Source organism: Cottoperca gobio, chromosome 10, assembly GCF_900634415.1.
Source record: "Cottoperca gobio chromosome 10, fCotGob3.1, whole genome shotgun sequence".
In the NCBI taxonomy this organism is placed as follows: Eukaryota; Metazoa; Chordata; class Actinopteri; order Perciformes; family Bovichtidae; genus Cottoperca; species Cottoperca gobio.
Window position 1 is genome coordinate 5,918,659 of NC_041364.1, and position 20,062 is coordinate 5,938,720.

Below are 20,062 nucleotides of genomic sequence, written 5' to 3' on the forward strand. Positions count from 1 at the left end.
CCTGATGTGTTCATGAATGCAGTCTGTCTGCATCTAAAGAAGAGAGCCTTGTGGCTCCATCAAAGGGAAATATGAGTAATCATGATTGGAAAAGGAAAACTGTTATTTTACTGCTGCCAGTTACAGTTACACCAGTTGCCCCATGTGCACAATGTGCACTCACCCTGTACTTCACTGTGGTTGAGACATAGTGTATAATATAAGCAGTTGTCATACTTTGCCATTGGAAACATTGATGCACATCAGTGCACCTCATGAACACTTCAGCCAGAGTCTTACTGAGCAATCGGTTGCTCTGGTTCTCATGTTGGTCCCATGTAAGTTCATTTCTGCTGAGCTGCAAAAAGTCAACTCAACATTTCAGTGACCTCGACCGGCCCCCGCTGCAAAGCAATAACCAACCTGCAGGAATGTTGTGTAGATGTTGATTGGAACAGCCACCTTTTGAACTTGTTCTGCACTTGTGCTTGCCTGAGGTTGTTCAGTACACAGGACTTCATCATAACCAACGACTTATCTGTCCTTGGTGAAATTAATCTTTGAACGGAAAGAAAATGTATTTATAATCTTATGTTGAAGTTGCTCACTGTGTGTTTTAGGGCTAATGTCCTCGTCTAATTAATTCAAAGGGATTGTTAAAGATGATCTAACTCCCTTTTTTTCTTACCCCCTCTCTTCCCAATCTCTCTCTCTCTCTCTCTCTCTCTCTCTCTCGTTCAGTCGCTTGGAGCAGAACTTGATTAAAAGTGTCCCAGCAGGAGCCTTTGTGATGTACAAGAAGCTCAAGAGGATGTAAGTATTTCTCGATAAAACTGCACACACTCTCAAACACACACAAAACTGTGTATGGGTGCCCACAATTTTGCCTATACCTATATGCATGAACATAACTCACCTTATCAGCAATCTTCTTCTCCTGGCACCACACGTGCATGCATCATTTTATTTATTAACCAGTGAAGTCCCGCTGAGGTCAACTACAACAACTGCATCGTCTGCAGATCAATGAGTATAAGTTACATTTACATTCACTCCTAATTCATGTATGTGAACATAAAGCAGCACCAGTACAGAGCCTTGGGGCATCCCAAGGTTAAGTGCAGTAATCCAGCATAAACTCAGCTCATTGTCTTTCACACATTGAGTCCAACCTGAGATCCTTTTTCAGCCAACCTGCTGCTTTGTCAGACATTTATATGTTAATCAACTTCAGTGTTAACAAGACTTGATTTACTATGTTAGAGGCTTTAAACAGATCAATACATACGGTTACATTTCTAGTCTAGTCTTTATTAACATCATTAAAAATCTTCATTGCAGCACTTGCTAATTTCTTTTCTGACAAAATGATATAGTACATGTCTTTGAATGTGGTTATTAAACAGGGAAAATATAGAAATACATCAAAGAATTTAAACGGTTACATTTGCAGCAAATCTAACAAAATATGGATCTGAATTGTCAGGATCTTAACATTTTCTTGAATTTAAATAAATAAATAATTAACCTTAGTAGCAGACAGTTCATCTTTTCTAGTCTCTTTCACACACACACACACACACACACACACACACACACTCACACACACACACACACACACACACACACACACACACACACACACACACACACACACACACACACACATAAAATTGTCCTTATCATGCAAATGGCTGAAAATGTCAGACCTGCAGGTTGTAAGGTTATCCACCCACCTACCCAACCACACACAGACACACACACACACATGAACACACACACAGATAGAGTTTTAACCTCCACAGAAGTGTTAAATAATATATCTTACAGCTGTGGAAGTGAATGTAATGAACTGCACTTAACATGCCACTGCTTCCAGTGTCTCTCTATCCTGTCGCTTCACTTCATTCCCTCACTTTGTCCATCTCTCTCTCTCTCTCTCTCTCTCTCTCTCTCTCTCTCTCTCTCTCTCTCTCTCTCTCTCTCTCTCTCTCCTCTCTCTCTCTCTCTCCATCATTTACTTACATATGCAGACCTTCTTCTTCTTCTTCTTCTTCTTCTTCTTCTTCTTCTTCTTCTTCTTCTTCTTCTTCTTCTTCGTCCCCTTGCCTTGACCTCTGCTGATGTATTCTCTCATGATCATTTGTCAGACAGTTCTAGGACATTCACAAAAAATGAACCCCATTACTGTGTTCCAGTACACTTATCCCTCTCTCTCTCTCTCTCTCTCTCTCTCTCTCTCTCTCTCTCTCTCTCTCTCTCTCTCTCTCCTCCCCCCAGTGACTTGAGTAAGAACCAGATTTCTGACATTGCCGGCGATGCTTTCAACGGCCTCCGCTCGCTCACCTCACTGTAAGTGTGACACACGTGCATGCAAACACACACACAAATATCCAGACAGGAAAGTAATTGCGTTTCCAGACATTAAGCAAAAACAATGTTGTCGATTTTGACAACCGGACCACAACGCTGCAGAGTGTGCGTGTGTGTTATATGTGGGTCTTTGTGTGTGTAATTGTACGTGCCTGTAATCAGTGTGTGTGTGTGTGTGTGTGTGTTGGTGTGTGTCTTGGTGTGTGTGTGTGTGTCTGAGGGGGAATGTGATAAGAACATGAAGGACAGTTTAATTTGAATCAATGTGGAGCATGAAAATGAGACAGACAGACAGACGAGAAGGGTTAGACAAGGTGAACTCTGGGTGTTAAAACTGAACATACACACGCACACGCACACGCACACGCACACGCACACACATAGCCGAGTCAGTTGAACAGGAATGTCACTGAGAGGCATGACTTCTGCAGCCAGCTGAGGCGTGATTTAGCCAAGTATACAATTGCCCAAGTGAATTAAATGATTGAAACTGCAATTGGAAGCACATCTCAAAGATGATTTCAGTTTTTAACCATCAAATAATAGAAAAGGCCCAACAGTGTGCTCGGTGAGAAAAGACTTAGTGCTAAAATGACTCTGCCTTCTCATAATCTGACGAAAAAACAGAAAACTATGTCTATTAAAATGTAATACTCCTTCAGTTCTTTTCTCTAAAATAGTTTGTTTTCCAACTTGGTGAACAAGACAGCTTTTTCATTCCAAGCAGATAAATTCGGGGATCGAAGATGGGTTGGTCAAAGAAAGTAATAACAAAGGGCATCTTGGTTTAAGATTTCATTTCTAATGATTTTATAATTAAGTGTAGCTGACCAGTGAAAACAATATACCTTCAGATTTGATCATTGAGATTCTTTCCATATGGGTTGAAAGTACAAAAAGTACTTAAAGTCTCACTGTTTTATCGGAAAAATGTTTGACAGTATTTAATGTACAAATATATTACAAAACTAATACGTCAACTCCAAATTAAACTATAATCATCAGCAGTTCTATGAAGGCATAACGGTTTAAGTTACACTAAATATGATTCAGGTTTGCAATTGTGAAGGGATACTGGTTAAATCATGCAAAAAACAGCATCAAGATTTAAATAAATATAATATATATATATAATAAAATCTTTAAAATACACTGTAATGTGTTAAAATATCGTACTGTGCTTGTGGATGCAGAGTGCCCGTCTCCAGTGGCGGATTAGAGCAGGAATAATGTCCAAACAACAAAGTATTTACTGTGTTCTGCAGCCGTCTTTAGACGTGTGAGGACAGCCTTGATAACACTGTAAACTAAAGGATGTTGTTGTGTCTGTCCTGTGCAGGGTGTTGTACGGCAACAAGATCACAGAGCTGCCCAAGGGATTGTTTGATGGACTGGTTGCCTTGCAGCTACTGTAAGTACTGTCTGTGTGCTCTGTTGTTATGTATGTGTGCTCTGTTGTTATGTATGTGTGTGTGTGTGTGTGTGTGTGTGTGTGTGTGTGTGTGTGTGTGTGTGTGTAATATTGAGTATGTGTTTGTTCCCCCCAGAAAACTGTGAAATACATTATTCAGTAAACAAAAGTGTGTGGTATTCACTCAAATATGGGATTAACTACGGAGGAAACTGTATTTGTGTAATTGAGCTACAGTTTCTTCGAAAATGACACCAGTGCACATGTGAAATGTAAAATAAAGAACAGCCTACACACTTAAATGCTTTTATTGCAGGTGATTTATCGGCAAGAAACATTATTGTTGTGTGGCATGATTTAAAGTACGCCACTGAAGTCTTATGTTGGGAAAGAAATCTTCACCTGGAGAGTGAGAATATGAAAGACTGGTATTGGAAAAGTACTTGTGTTAAGTCAGAAGTTTATTATTAGACTTCAAAAAGTACCACATTTACCTGCAGTTGCCCTTAAATTGGCTCCAATTGGAGCATCATAATAAGTAGTATTACATTTCCTGAGGATTTGGTGGCTCATATCTTCATGACATTGCTTTTGTAGCATGATCACAGCTAAGGCCAATTGTATGTGCTTCAATATACAGCATGGTGGCAATTGTATGAGCACATCTTGATAATCATCACTATTGCACAGTGGCAGCTCTTCATGCATTAACTCTCCATCTGTCCTGCATTGTGTGTGTGTGTGTGTGTGTGTGTGTGTGTGTGTGTGTGTGTGTGTGTGTGTGTGCATCTTAAATGATCAACATGAACCAAATTCATAACACTAACATTTAGTATCAAAAACTATTAATTGTGAATAGTTCCTCATGAGCATTGCTTTAAACTGCAGCAGTGGTTCAGCATGCAGTAAAAATGTGTACTCCTATAACGGCTACATCGGTGCTGTATGTGGCATCTGCTCCTCGCGAATGCCGCAGTCCACTGCAGAAAACGGCGAATGTTCTGGGCTTTTCCATCGTAAAGTGAAGCCAAGCAAGGAGAATGAGGATGAGTGAATCTAACCCACAAACACCTTTTACGGGCTTAGGTGGATCATTGGGATGCATGGTGCATAGTCAGACACGGAGAGAGAAGGGGGAGGGGGGGGGGGGGGGGAGGATGGACAGATAAAATAATGAGTGGGGAGGGAAAGATGGAAAAAAGACATGGACAAAGGGAAGAAGACATACTGTATATGGAGAAACATGTAAATGCAGAAAAGATTAGAAAAGAGAGTGAAGAAAGCCAGAGAGAGAGAGAGAGAGGAGGAAATGTGTATAAAATATATGTATAACGTGACATCATTAACATTTAGTATCCCCCTGATTGGATTTGCATTTCTCTCACACCTTGTCATGATGATGTTAAACACTGAATGCTTCATATTTGCTTATACGCGCACATGTCATCCCTTAATAAGATAATTCAACCCTGCTTCTGTGCATTTGTGATTGCTTCAATCGATGAATATATAAAGTAATGAATGACTAGTTTAATATTCATGGCTTGCCACATCGTTGGTCAAACCTGCAAAGACACTGCCTGCTGGTTTTAGCGCTCACTCCACTGGCATAATATATAATATATAAGCTTTATATTTTGCCACTGATGGAAGAAAAGCTCCAAAACCTCGCTCAGTTTGTCAGGACGCTATTATTCTCCCATATAGTGTCATAATTTGTAAATCATATATTAGCTTTCACTGGTGAATCAAGCCGCATGCCCACCTTCCGTGAAAAAGATGTGTTTATTGCTTTGTATAGCTACCGGTCTGCTGTTTATATTGTCTGCGCTGCTTTGTTTTACTGGTGCAGTTTCAAGTAATTAGTTCCCCCTGTGAGCTGACTAATGAGGCGTGGATATGTCGCAGAGCAGCATGTGTGTGTGTGTGTGTGTGCAGGTTGTGCCAGTATAGACACCCATTTGGATGGCTTGAGATGATTACGCTGAGCTGTTGCACCAAGCACCGAGTTAGTCACCTGTCATACAAAGAAACAAAGAAGGAAAGAAAAGAGTGTTTGTGTGATAAAGGAGTAAAAAGTTTTGAGAATTCGACAAGACAAGAAGTAGAAAATAATAAAGTACAGGCAAAAAAACAAGCTGTCATCTTGGCTTTATTAGCTAATGAAGTGCAGGTATGAATGAGAGATGGAGGAAAGGGTGGAGGTGTAAACCTTTCCTGTCATTTACCTAATCCCTCTATCACATTTCTCATTTCCCTTTCGATCTCTCCTCCATTTCGGCTGCCAGCCTCCTTCACTTAATTGTATATCTGTGTCACTCAAAGTAACATTTTCGCCCGTCCTTTCACTCTCACTCCATTATTTCCTCCATCCAAACTTCACTCTTCTATCACTTTGTCTTCCTCCTTCCTTTCCCCCCCTCGCCATCTGTCTCTCCCGTCAAAACTAGATATTACACACCAAACAGTAGATATTCCTCTAGGAATGTATAAAAGGGCATTTTTAAAATGTATGTGTCCAGAAACAATATTTTTAATGACTGTGGGTATCGGGAGGGACGATAAATATACTGGTTATTGATATATTATCTGTGTGTGCGTTTATCTTTTGTTTGTGTTGTGCACGGAGATAATGAAGCTGGATAAGTAAGATAACTACAGACACATAACAAAAGCCTCTTGCTTGTGTTGCAGGCTGCTGAATGCCAACAAAATCAACTGTTTGAGAGTCAACGCCTTCCAAGACCTGCAGAACCTCAACCTGCTGTCGCTGTACGACAACAAACTGCAAACAATCAGTAAAGGACTGTTCGCCCCCCTGCGCTCCATCAAGACTCTGTAAGTACACCTTTTAATTTGGTTTTTTCATAAACCAAGCTGCATGTGGTCATATTTGGAAAAGAGGCCAACATACATATACACGTTATCACTGTATGCGTGGGAAGGATGTAACAGACACCAACAGTTTAGAGCAACAAATGTTAAAGAGTTGATGGCTGTTGGTAGAATCAGGAAAGTTTTTGAATTAATTAAGCTGCAGTCTTAGCTTGCCCTGTTACAAACACTTCTTCCTCTCTCTCTCTCTCTCTCTCTCTCTCTCTCTCTCTCTCTCTCTCTCTCTCTCTCTCTCTCTCTCTCTCTCTCTCTCTCTCTCTCTCTTAGTCATCTGGCCCAGAATCCCTTTATGTGTGACTGTCACTTGAAGTGGCTGGCAGACTACCTGTTTGACAACCCTATTGAGACCAGTGGAGCGCGCTGCAGCCACCCCAGAAGGCTGGCTAACAAGCGCATCAGCCAGGTTAAAGGCAAGAAGTTCAGGTGCACAGGTGAGTTCACACCGACGCACCTAAACACAAGCAAACCTGCCGGGGGTCACCTTTTAAAAGGTAATAAAGACTCACACTAATCAGGCGAAAGGTAAAATGTTAAGATGTTCAAGTAAAACGTTATTAATAGTTATGGTTTTACATGCTGGTTTATGTGTTCAATTAGAAATTGATGCGTTCCCTGACACACACACACACACACACACACACACACACACCAGGGTTCACATACGGTCTCTCTGTGGTAATATTTTATTGCTGTTATTTCATTTGATGCGAGCCATGGGTGTCACTAATTACAACACAGAGCAATACAGTATACTGAAGCAGAACAATAACTCCGCAGAGACTGGCCATAGACTGTGATCGCCCATTTGTGTGAGCGTTCAAATGACTGTGTGTCTGTGTATGTGTGTACACTTCACATCCTCAGTGTCTCTCTGCATTGGCTCTTCACTGTGTTTTCTCTGTCTTAAATTTGTATACCTTTTTTATGAATCACTGGAAAAATTCATTTTTCAAATCCCCGTGCAGACATTTTACAAACTTTGTAAGCAAATCATTGGTGTACAAGGCAGCATAGAAGGGGAAGAAAAGATGATCATGTAACAGAATCACAGGTTTGTTTTACAATGAACAACACATTGGTTTGTACAACAGCAGGTATCTCATCAAGTAGTCGCATTCTGTCACAGATGTTTTGTTTTAATAGCAGCGAGAACCCTAAAGAAAAATGCAAAAGAAGATTCAACAGAAAGCATGCAAACTATTTGTTCTTTTTGTTCTTTAAAATGTCCCAGCCTAAAACTTTGCAGTATCATGAGCACATGTGGTATGTTTTTAGCCTGGAAGGTCTCAGTGGTAAGCAAGCCCTTAATGTCAGTGCTCTGCCCATGGAGCTAATCAACATAACTACATTACAAATGCTCTTAAAGCTGGTTGTGGCTGTCCTCTTTGCTTCGGCCCTTGCTGTCTGCAGTCCCATGCCTCTCCTTGCATCTCCTCTTCCTCTCTGGACCTGTGTGGACATTTTCACTATTTGGTGGGCGGTCTTCTGGTCCCGTCCCCTTCCTGTGTGGATCTGCAGCTGTCTGTTGCCTCTGCTCTGCTGTATGGACCCTGCTCCCCTGACTGATTGGTGCAGCTCTCTGTTGCCCCACCTTCCTCCTGTGTGGACCTGCATTCTGATTGGTTCGTGCAGCTGTCTCTTGTGCTTGATCTAACCATGTGGCCCCGCCTACTGTGGCATCACATGGTTCCGTCAAGCGCCAGGGACCGCCGAGCACACACCCACCTGCCTCTCCCAGCCAATCACACGCCTTGGAGACAAAAACTTAAGGGTTAAATTGTTTACCTCTGTGTGTTTGTATGTATGTGTAGGGCTTCTGATACATGGGATTAACTGTGGTTGAAATAAATGGACATAGACAAGTAATCTAACATCAAGATATTTCAATCGGTGATAAATATAAATCGTTTAAGATTCTTAAACACCTTTATCCACCATGAATGCTTAACTGCCAACATAAATGTGAGCTCTATTTTCTCTACAGACTCTCCTACTTGTTGATTTGTCTTTGTAGGGTCTCAAATGCTTGTTAAAGTGCAGTCACTCCAGATTTTGCTTCTCATTCATTTCAATGAAAAACAGCGCTTCCAATAAAAGAATCTAACACAGGCATAGAAACTAACAACACAACAGAAATGGTGTTTATATTATTGTTTGTATTAATGCATGGTGAAATAATACACGCTGCATGAGAGAAGAACTGCACCTCTGTACAAACCGCTTCACCCAATCCTTCCCCTTCTTTCCTTACTCTCTTGCGCTTTCCTTTCTGTCAACTTGCTGACCAACAGGGTCTGTGGTAGCCCAGAGATGTCAGATATCCAGCCAATTCTCCAAACAGATAGACATCGTTCGAAGAGCAGTGATCATTCACAGAGTCAAATCCAGGTTGTTCATTGCAGACGACCCCCTCAATAGGTGGTCTTAGTTCATTAACAAGCACACGAGCCATAAAGGATGTGTGCCAGGAGAGAGTGGAGACAGAGAATCAAAGAACAAGTCGTCTGTGCCAATGTAAGAGCAGTCGGAGAGGAGAGTGGCAGAAAACAGAAAAGGTTAAATTGACAGAGAACAGAGAGACAAGCAAGGTTTGAGAGAGAGAGAGAGAGAGAGAGAGAGAGAGCGAGAGAGCGAAAGCGAGAGAGAGAGAGAGAGAGAGAGAGAGAGAGAGAGAGATGGTAATGATAACCGTGAGAGCTATAAAGCGTGTTTGTGGTGCACAAACACAAGTGCTGCATGATGTAAACCAGCACTAGCGGTCATAAATAATATCTGCTCACATTATATCTAAGTAACAGAAGTGGTCTCTGGCTCACCTTGTTAAAGAAAAACATCCGGGGTTAAACCACATGCCTATCTGTTTGTTAATGTGATTTACAGTGGTAGCCATGTACCCCACCCTTCTGCATCAGCTCTGTGCTCACAGTACAGTACTGCAGCAGCATGCAGCCTGTTTTTTTAAATAGAGGATGTACACTCATGTCTTGCAAATGACTGGTTGGTTATGTATGTTTAACAACATTTGACAGCTACAATTAGAGCAAAAGTGAAGAAAAAAAACAATTAAACTCCAACAAGATACAGATTAGACAGATAATCTGGCAGTGGAAGCAAAAGTTACATCTTTTTTACTATTGTCTGTGTATTTATTGGGATAATATGTGGTCCTTTATTATGAGGTATACATATGAATGTCTTTTATCTGGTCATATGTAAATGGAACAACGTTTTTTATTAAGAATCTAGTGTCTAACATTAAGAACTTTCTGTCTTTCTCTCTCCTCCACCATCTTTTTCCCACTCCCTCTGTTGACTTGATTCACCTGGCTATTTTTCCCTTTCTCCCTGCTGTCTATACTTTTGTCCGTCCTCCCTCTCTGTTTTTCTTTCTTCTCCTATGTCACTTTCCCTCTCTTTTGTTCGTTCCCTCCCTCTTGACTCTGCAGGTCAGGAGGACTATCGCAGTCGTCTCAGTGGAGAGTGTTTCCAGGATCTGGTGTGTCCAGAGAAATGTCGCTGTGAAGGCACCGTGGTCGACTGCTCCAATCTCAAACTGACCCGCGTACCTCCGCACATCCCCGATCACACCACAGACCTGTGAGTCAGCCGCTGTTTTTCACTTTCTCAGGCACATTCACACACCAAACGCACACCCATATATACGCCCGGTAACAAGACAAACGGAAACACATCGGCTTGCATACATGCAAAGACATGCACACACATATGCGAGGCACGTGCACATGTCTGCCTTTCTCTCTCTGCCTCTCCGCCTCTCTCAGAGCAGTATCACGAACGTCACTTTTCATTTTTCACTCCGAGACCAAAATGCCTCTCAACAGTCTTTTCCATCGCCCTCAAAGTCCCAAAGGAGCCATCATCATGTCTGGCGAAGGGTCTCACACTAGAATACTGAACAGTCCCATGGATCATTCATTTTGCCGCTGGAAAATGGAAAGGGAGTAACTGATAAGGCGCAGCAGGAATACCAGTAATCTCATTGCGAAAAAGGGTAAACCGCCTATACGTGTTCATAATCTGCAAAAAACAAAGTTTGCATGCATTATTGTTAAACGAGAAATGGTTTGAGACAGAACTGGATTTTCTGAATCAAAACTGCGACACGAGAAAAGTGTGCTGCCCCTAATATCTGCCAGCCTCATTTTACCTCCAGCACCAAGCACTCGATCGAATATTCAATAGTGTAATATTTCCACACAGGAAATAGGAATCAAGCTAGAGGCAAAGTTTTACCTATTAATGCTGAATCGCTTCACAACTTTAACATGTAGGTGAAGCTTTGAGAGCTTGCCATGGCTATCACTGTGGTACTAATGGAGAATAGCTGCAGAATACGGGACCACTGCAGCATCAGGGCAGATGCAGGATGGTTGCCTATGGAGGTTAGTTGTATAACGGCAAATTCAACCATGGCTGCCACTTTAGATAACTAATAATGCCAGTATCCCACAGACCATTAGCCCCCAATTCCCAATTCCTCTCTCTCTCTCTCTCTCTCTCCTCTCCTCTCTCTCTGGTTCTGTTTCTCTCTGTGAACCCTTTCATCCTGCAATCCTCCCTCCTTTTTCTTTTCTCTTTCTTTTCCCAGGGTTCTTCATGTCAAAAAAATCTAAACTTTGTTCTTCATGGTTGGTTAGAGGGCAGATCAAAGTTTCTACCATTTTCGACACCCTCTCTCTTTTTCTTGCCTTTTCCTTAAGAACACAACCAACCAAGGCCACAACTACACACACAGAAACACACACAGAAACACACACACACACACACACACACACACACACACACACACAAGCCACCAGTTGTGCCCTGTGTAACCTGCCTTATCAGGGGAAATCAGGGGAGGTTGTGGCTGAGCTGAAGGCTTATATATTTCTTTGCTCTCTGTCTTTCTTCGTGGCTCTTCCCACAAGCCACACAAATCCTTGGCATCGGCCTTCAGAGTGTTCAATAAGTATGAAATAAAGTATTTAAAGAATTATCCGCACTCAATAAATGTGTACATTCTGAGGGCTCTAGATCACAAGGTAAAGAGATTAGAAATGTTTTGCCACCAATTTACTTTGGACTTTGCAATATGTCGTTTCAGTGTGGCTTATCCATCTTTGAACTCCCCCTGTATCTCATTAAAAAGTATCCCCTCCAGCTGAACTTTCACTTTCTTTCCTCCATTTCTCTCACTCTGCCTCTTTCACACACCAATCTCACACACACACACACACACACACACACACACACACACACACACACACACACAAAAACATCCTTTTAGTACAAATTACCTCAATAAAGCAGATGTGGAGCTTCCTATCTCTCAAACTGTTTTCTCTTGGCTTAGGGCACTGTGGGTATTGATGATCGCATAGAAAAGATTCATTGCTCTTCTATTCTCTTCTCTTCTTTTCTCCAACATGTTTAATTATTCTTCCCTCCCTTCTCTGGTTTTGCGGCGCCTCATACTTCAACATTCACTAAAGGCCTCTTAACCTTCATGCGGTCATTCCCCCTTCTCACTTGCAGCCTTTCTATCTCCATCTTGTTGTGTGTGCATCTTCATTTGTGTGTGTTGACTTCAAAGCAGTTTGTTTCATGAAAGAATATATGTCTAACTCACTCCCTATCTTTCTCTCTTTAGGCGGCTAAATGACAATGAGATTGCCATCCTGGAGGCTGCAGGGACGTTTAAGAAGCTGCCTAACTTGAAGAAGATGTACGTATACCTTTTTTTATAAAGCGTTTTTGTTTTTGTTGCATTTATTGGTTGATTTAATCATTCATCCATTTACCCAATTTGTCCTCTTAATAGGATAATGCCCTTTTAAGGTCATATATGGCTGATAGAGGAAGGAGGAATAGCATTACAATTATAAGATGACTAAAATAAGAACAGTTGGAAGAGAACAGATTGAAAAAGGTGGATTAACAGCAATGAGGGATGCAAGAAATTAAGAGAAACAAAGGAAAGGAAGAAGGAAGGGTGACAGAGGGAGGGCATTGGAAGGAAAAGAGGAATTGAAGGAGGAAAGAGATGATCATAAGGAGGGAGGAAGGTAAGAATGAAGAGTAAAAGTGTGAAAAAGGTGCATGCAAAGAGTAAAAATGAGAGAGGGAAGCAGGAAGAAGGATGGACAGAGAGAGATGGCGAGTGAGGAAGGGTAGGTGGGAGGTATGGAGGAAGCGAATATTAAATGGAAAATAGAAGATGGGCCTTCGTCTCAGATTTACAGTCACTCCTTATCTACGACCTCCTCTCGGTTTGTGTGTGTGTGTGCGTGTGTGTGTCAGAGCGAGATAGAGAAAGACAGAGCAGAGACCAGAAGTTGATTTATTGGAGAGGAAATTGCTAACCATCTAGCAGTGTCACTGACTATATAGATTGGCTAGCACTCATTTCCATTTTCCTTCTCTCAATTCCTTCCCTCTATTCTTCATCTCCTTCTCTCCTCTCCTCATATTTTCTCTTATCTTTGCATCTGCTCTGCTGCTTTTCATTCTATTCCAACTTGGTCTGCAATCATTTCTTCTTTTTTTTACTCTCTTCTCTTCGATCCCCTAACCTCTTCCTCTCCTCTCCTCTCCTCTCCTCTCCTCTCCTCTCCTCTCCTCTCCTCTCCTCTCCCTCCTCATCTTCTATAAAACTGATAAGAGGAAACACAAAACTAGCTATGAATGAAAGCTACAGTAGTTGTGATAGCTATCATCTCAAGTTATTGTCTCTGTGGCCAAATGCTCCCTTTTCATTTTCATTTTTCTCATTATGTGCGCAAGGAAGAAAGATAGCAATCATTTCCAGTTGTCTGTGACCACTTGTCTCATTTTCTTTTGTGTGAGTGTGTGTGTGTTAGTGTGTGTGCATGCGTGTGTGTGTGCGTGCACATGCACTTTATGTATAAAGTTACGGTGATGGCTGTAAGCTGTTATCAGAATATCTATTGTACAAGACAAGAACATTAAGATGAAGGAGGGAAGAGTTAACATTTATTAGTTGAAGGAACATGACTGATCATTGCAATTAAATTGGAAAAAGAGAGTGTGTGTGTGTGTGTGTGTGGGTGTGTGTGTGTGTGTGTGTGTGTGTGTGTAGTGTGTGCATGCAGTGTGTGTGTGTTTGTTTGTGTGTGAGCTGAAAGACCTAAATATGAAAAACAGCTACATTTGTACATCACAATTACTTTGTCCTTCCTGCAGCAACCTGAGCAACAACAAGCTAAGGGACATCCGTGACGGTGCGTTTGATGGAGCAGGTGGAGTTTTGGAGCTGCTGCTGACAGGGAACAAGCTAACTGCACTGCAGGGACGCATGTTCAAAGGCCTCAGTGGCCTGAAAACTCTGTAAGTCAGGTTAACATTACTGTGTGTGTGTGTGTGTGTGTGCGAAGTGTGTGATTGTGTTCAGCACTATATTTATGTGGGTACTGGTCTGCTTGTTAAGAAAATGAGGCTACATGTAACCAACAAGTTTGAAAGTCCCTCCCATTAGTCTGCAGAACGCTAACGCTAATGAATTGGAAATATGTAAAGTCTTGTTTTGCACTTCAACTAAAGGTGCTATTTTGCAAAACAGAGCTAATGTAAATGTCAATATCAGGAGCTATGAAGTCACCTAAAACATACCGTATAGTTTAGTTGTCCTCTTTAGGTTTTCCTCGTTGTGATGCCTTAAACCTTGCCCAAAAGGTCGATCGCGAGTGTAGTGCGGGTAGGTCGCGCACCATTAAAAAGAAAATACATATTCCCCCAACGGAACCCCGCGCCCCCATAAATTCAAGTTTTTAGTTTTTTTCTTGCCTTGCGCATTCACCACTGTTTCGCTCCCGCACACACACCTAAAGTCACTTGGACCTGGTCATTTCAAAAGTAGCTCACAAGCCCAAAAGGTGTGGGCACCTCTGCCTTAAACCATCCAGACTGTGACTTGTGTTCTGTCTTATGGGGGCGCTACACTAACTTTTTCTTCCCCAGACTAAAAAGAGAGGACCAGGGTTGTTTACTCACTCATTGTGAAATCAAAGCTAATGACAGCCTATTGTTGTTCCTCTAATTTGTGCACCTACCATAAATAGGCTAGCGTCCAATTAGGGGTTACAGGATATTGTAGGGAATCATGAGCTAATGTTGTCTGTGTATGCTCAGTAATGACTAGCTAATGCTATCATGTATATATATATATATATATGCCGGCTAATGACTCTCTAATGGCATCATGTCTGTCTCTGTATTATGTTAAGAGGCTCCCTGCTCCAGTAATAGCCTTGCTAACTAGGTTAGCCTGTCCCAGAGATTGCTAATGCTAACTAACTCAGTTAGCCTGGTCCCACATGACTGCATGTCAAAAAGCTAATGTCATATTACAGACTCTGTCATAGTTGTCCTGTGGGACTGGTTTGGATTCACCCCTGCTTTCTGTTTTATCTTGTGTCCATGTCATTATAGCTTTTGTTCTTTCATCCTCTTCGTCTGTCTCTTTTTATCTTATTATAAGTGTGTACATGTGTGTTACATGTGTACATGTTGTACTGTTTTATAGACAACCTGTTTCAGTAGCCACATTTGTTCTCAGGACAAACAGAAAGACTGCCTATTAAAATACATCCCTTAAGTAAAAGAAAAGCTCAGAGTATAATACAATATTGAGTCATCACTTTAATGCTTAAAGCTTAAACAAACCTGATTTTAGATTTGGGTCTAAGCCTGAGACTCAGGAGACTTCATTGTTATTTTCTAGTCTTCAAGGTAAAACAAAATGTGCACGGTAACAGTACATTTTTAGCTTTCATATACTTAATATGTATGCTATGTGTGTCTCCAGTATGCTGCGCAGCAACCAGATCAGCTGCATTGACAACAGTACATTTACGGGTCTGAGCTCGGTGCGTCTGCTGTCGCTGTACGACAACAGGATCTCCAGCATCGCCCCAGGAGCCTTCTCCACCCTGCACTCGCTGTCCACCATGTGAGTCTCAACATGATGGCTGTTTTCTCCGTCTCTGTAGTTCTTATTTTCCTGATTTGATTTTTTGTTTGTTTTCTTAATTTCCATCCCATTATTCTCTCTCATCATATACCGCAATCGCATTTTTGCCTCTCTTTAAATCTGGCAGAATTGCAAACCTCCTTTGTCTCTGCTTCTTTCTGTTTCTCTCTCTATCTCTCTGTAATTCTTTTAGTCTAGCTCTGCTGTGGGAGTTATCTACCATGCAACACGTCCGCACACATTTGCACACACGTTTCTCTCTGGACGCTGTTCTCCTCACAGATGCTCTTCATCATTATTGACTAGATTGGTCTGGATCCCAGGACATTTGTGATCAAAGCTAAATATATCTCAGCATCTGCACACCCACCCACACACACACACACACACACACACACACACACATGCCAGAGCATCTGCAAACTCGTTTTTATCTTCCCAAAGATGAACGCACCTGCTGCGACCAAGACATTAATTATTTGCTTATTCTTTTTAGTTTTTTGTATGTTTGGTGTGTGTGTGCTTTCATTAGTGTTAGGATGTTGATTGGTGTTCAGCCTGTGCAGATATAAGTACAGAAACTGCCATGAAGTAAAGTTGTGTGTTTTCTTCTCCAGCATTCTGACCAACTAGATGTGAAGGTTTTAAATAATAGATTTTTTCAAGGTTAATAAAACATTACAGGTTGATTTTCTTAAGACAAAAAAAAAGGTCTCCTCACATCCATCCACATCCACATTCCTCCGTGCTTCCTTCCCTTGTTCTGTCTTTTGTTCTTGCTCTCTGTCCTGCTGTGTACCTGTCATCTCTCATTCAAGTTTTCTACTTGAGTGTTTTGGGAGGAAAGGTGGGAGACAAGAACGGGAGCGGGAGGATGGATGGGTGGATGCATTGTTGCATAAACTTAAGTTTGCTCAGTGGGGCTGTCGGTGATTATCACTAGAAAAATGGAACGATATTCTATTACCATCCTCTCTGTCATTTTTCACTGTCACTCATTTTTCAGCATCGCCTTTTCATTGGCCTTGCAGGAACACTTGATTGTGTAAGCAACGCTCGCCTGCTGTTTGGCGTGAAAGAAAGATGGATAGTGTTTGTTACTAGAGTTTCTGTTCTGAACTCTTCCTTTCGTCTCCAGTTGTAGAGCATTGTTTCCCAATAGAGTTTGTTGGTTTAATTAAAAGATTAATACATTGTTAGGGAAGGAAGGGATTTAGCATAGGTCTGGTAGCCAGGCAGCAAGGTCAATTCATTACAAGGAAATGTGGAAATAACTCATCCCTATCTATAGCAGCACGCCATTAATAATGTAGCACAAACAGCAACATTCAGGTTTATTAGTCCAGCACGGTGAAAGGCAATATGCCGCTTGCATGTCTTGACATGTTTTGGACACCATCATCATTAAAGAGATAGATGTGACGTGTTATCCTGCCAACATTTAATTTCCCAAGTTTTCCACTTATATTTTCTTGTGAGTAGAAGGTATGAATAAGTAAGGAAATGTTTAGTTTCTCAGTAAACTCCTCATATTGTTTTACTACCTAAAGTAACATCAACCTATCTTTAAAAAAAAAGAAGTAATCACTGAAGTGTATTGAATCTAAAGCGGCAGTGAGCTGAGAAGGAAGTGTACCGCCTGTCTGCTATGTGCTGCTGATTCAGTTTAAATATGGTTCAGCATAAATATTACATGAGCATTGTGACAAAAGCAACAAAATGCAACGAGGGTTGATCAAAAATGAATAAAATATACAGATAACCTTTTGTCTTTTCTTTCTCTCCTTCACAACTTCTTACTGCCACCTTTTCCAGTCCTTTGTCATTTCTCTCTTGCACTTTACAAAATGAATAAAATAAACTGATAACCTTTTCCCTTATGTTCCCTTTCTCTCGTTCATCTAAATGTATTCAAGTGTATGGCTGAACAACAACCATATTATATACAAACATTATATCCATGTGATTTTCAGTGTACAGTATACCATACCAATTGCTGTTATTATTATTATTGGGAATAAGTAGCTGATAATCTGTCTTTTGTTTCTTTTAAAAGCCACAGTCTTATTATGTCTTATTGTCTGTCTCTTCTCAGAATCTGTACATTTTGTTAAGAGAGAAAAATACAGAGAAAACATGTATTAAATGTACATTATGTTTCCTTGATGAATTCATCATAGTGTGAAACCTTTACGTTCTCTAACTACGATTGTGCAGCGACGTGTGTAAGAAGCTTCTAACACTGGTGTCCATATATTCAGTTTTTTTTCACCCTGTTTCAATAATTTCCTGTTTATGTCCATTAGTAACCTCCTAGTCCAACCCGTATGTGTGTGATTGTCATTTGGCCTGGCTGGGCCAGTGGCTGAAGAAGACCAGGGTGGTCAGTGGAAACCCTCGCTGTCAGAAACCAGCCTTCCTGAAGGAGATCCCCATCCAGGATGTGGCCAACCCAGACTTCACATGTGACGGTGAGCCTCTCTCTGCAAACAAGCATTTACAATTACACTGGAGTGTCAGGACACCAGAAAGGTCACAGCCTGAAACCTGAAACAGACATGTGTCCCAGCAGCAGTATGTCCTGTACAGATAAAAGAGTCACGATATTAAATGTCTCTATGCACCATGTTTACTGATCCCAAATTACTGAATGCATTCTCCAGACATATTAAAGGAACCTGTAACAAAGTCTTTTGTGAGACAAAAGGTTGGTAATGGGAGGAAGGAAAATAAGACTCTAATGAAATCCCTGCCGCGGCAGAGCTTTGGGTGGTGAGAAAAAGATCTTATAATCAGTGTCCTAATCGCCCTTAGGAAAATCAATTGTTCTCAGAGCGATTTTACTGATATCACAATGAAGTCTTGTCAGGTCCGTCAAGTCTTTTGGTTCGCACCGGACTCAACTGGATTGAGCAATTCAGTCCTGATTCTTGTCTTTCTGTGTCGAACTTTGACGATCCTTCCAGATTCTCATTGCAAAGGCTTCCATCATCCCAAATGCTCTAAGACCGCAGATACAAACACACATACACATCCTCAGCGGGGTATTGTGAGGACAGTAACTACTGGCAAACCGTACATTACGTCATATTGTGGTTTCTACAGTGACGCTGCTGTTACCGCGACGATGCCTGCCTTTAGCCATTGTTTTGGCCGCCAAGTTTGACGCCATAGACAAAGTGTGGTCTGGTCTGGGCTTACATCTTTCTTACTTTCACCCTCTTTTTCTTCCTTTATGGCTTTACACTGTAAAATCCTCTCCACCTCCCTTTTCCTCTCTTTCCATCTCGCTCTGCCTCTCTCTCCCTCCAGAGTTTTTTTTTAATTCATTTCACTTTTCTAATTTCCTGTAGCTGTTCTGCAACCATTTACTGAAAATGAGTTTGGAAAGTAGTTAGTCAGGTTGGTTCTAGTACGGAAACTGTAAGATGGTATCAGATCTTATTATTCATTCTTTAATCTTGCACACACACGCGCAAAGATAACTTTGATCGACTGAACCACACTCAAGCACTCGTTCTTTTGCCCTCATGAGCACCTTACAATGGTTACATTAAATGTCTCATCTGAACTCTATGCTAATGACAATTCTAATATCCACCAACATAATACAACGTCAGAGAAGGAAGGAGCAGGATCACAGACCTAAACTACAGATAATAATGTGTGCAAAATGTACGTTAGTATGTCTTTTAACCTTGTAAACCTACAATTTAATATGAAGTTTCTTCTTATCATAGTCAAACACTATTGCTTGATGATGCATATCAAAGATGTGGATCATCATCAACTTCAAATGAATTGTTCTGTGGCTCAAGGCCCAAAGGTTTAAAGTTATCCTGCTGACATCGCCTCTTGGCGACTGTTACATCTACACACACTGGAGGAGTAATTCTCAAAGTGGTTCTCAAAGGAAAAGAAGCAACGAAACACCCAAACGCAGACAACCAAGGTCCCTATGTCCGGTGTATTTATAGCCGAGTGAAATGACTGTTAAGTTGTCCAGAGGCAGCCGGGGGAAAGGTAAAGCTAATTGAATTTGTGTGAAGATATTTAGCGCACATTTAGATGTTAGTTCAATCAGCCAACTGTGGAGTCTGCCCACGGCTGCACGTCCCTGTGGACTCACCAGCTACACACATCAGATAAGATGCACACACACACACACTTGCGCACAGGGCTCCACAAACACGCAGGCAAGCACCCGTATGCTGCACATTTAAACATTAGCACAATCGGAAAACTACAAAGTGAATGAGGAAATGGCCGTCGGACAGGGCGAGATAGCTATCAAAGAAACTAAACGTGCACCAAACTAAGACACTTTTATTTCCAAGCTTGTGTTTATATCACTGCAGCATATTGACACAAATACGCAAGTGTGAATATATAAGAGCATAAACTTGAAGCTT

The 20,062-nt window shown here is 41.3% G+C and overlaps 1 protein-coding gene across 1 annotated transcript in view; it reads left to right on the forward strand.

Annotated features, from left to right (window-relative positions):
- Window positions 1-20,062, forward strand: part of LOC115015001 (slit homolog 3 protein-like) — a 70,468-nt gene that overhangs the window by 16,229 nt on the left and 34,177 nt on the right. The window contains 9 exon segments of the mRNA XM_029442164.1: window positions 721-792; window positions 2,260-2,331; window positions 3,692-3,763; window positions 6,458-6,601; window positions 6,926-7,089; window positions 10,105-10,255; window positions 12,312-12,386; window positions 13,865-14,008; window positions 15,486-15,629. Of these exon segments, the coding sequence (XP_029298024.1) occupies window positions 721-792; window positions 2,260-2,331; window positions 3,692-3,763; window positions 6,458-6,601; window positions 6,926-7,089; window positions 10,105-10,255; window positions 12,312-12,386; window positions 13,865-14,008; window positions 15,486-15,629 (1,038 nt within the window).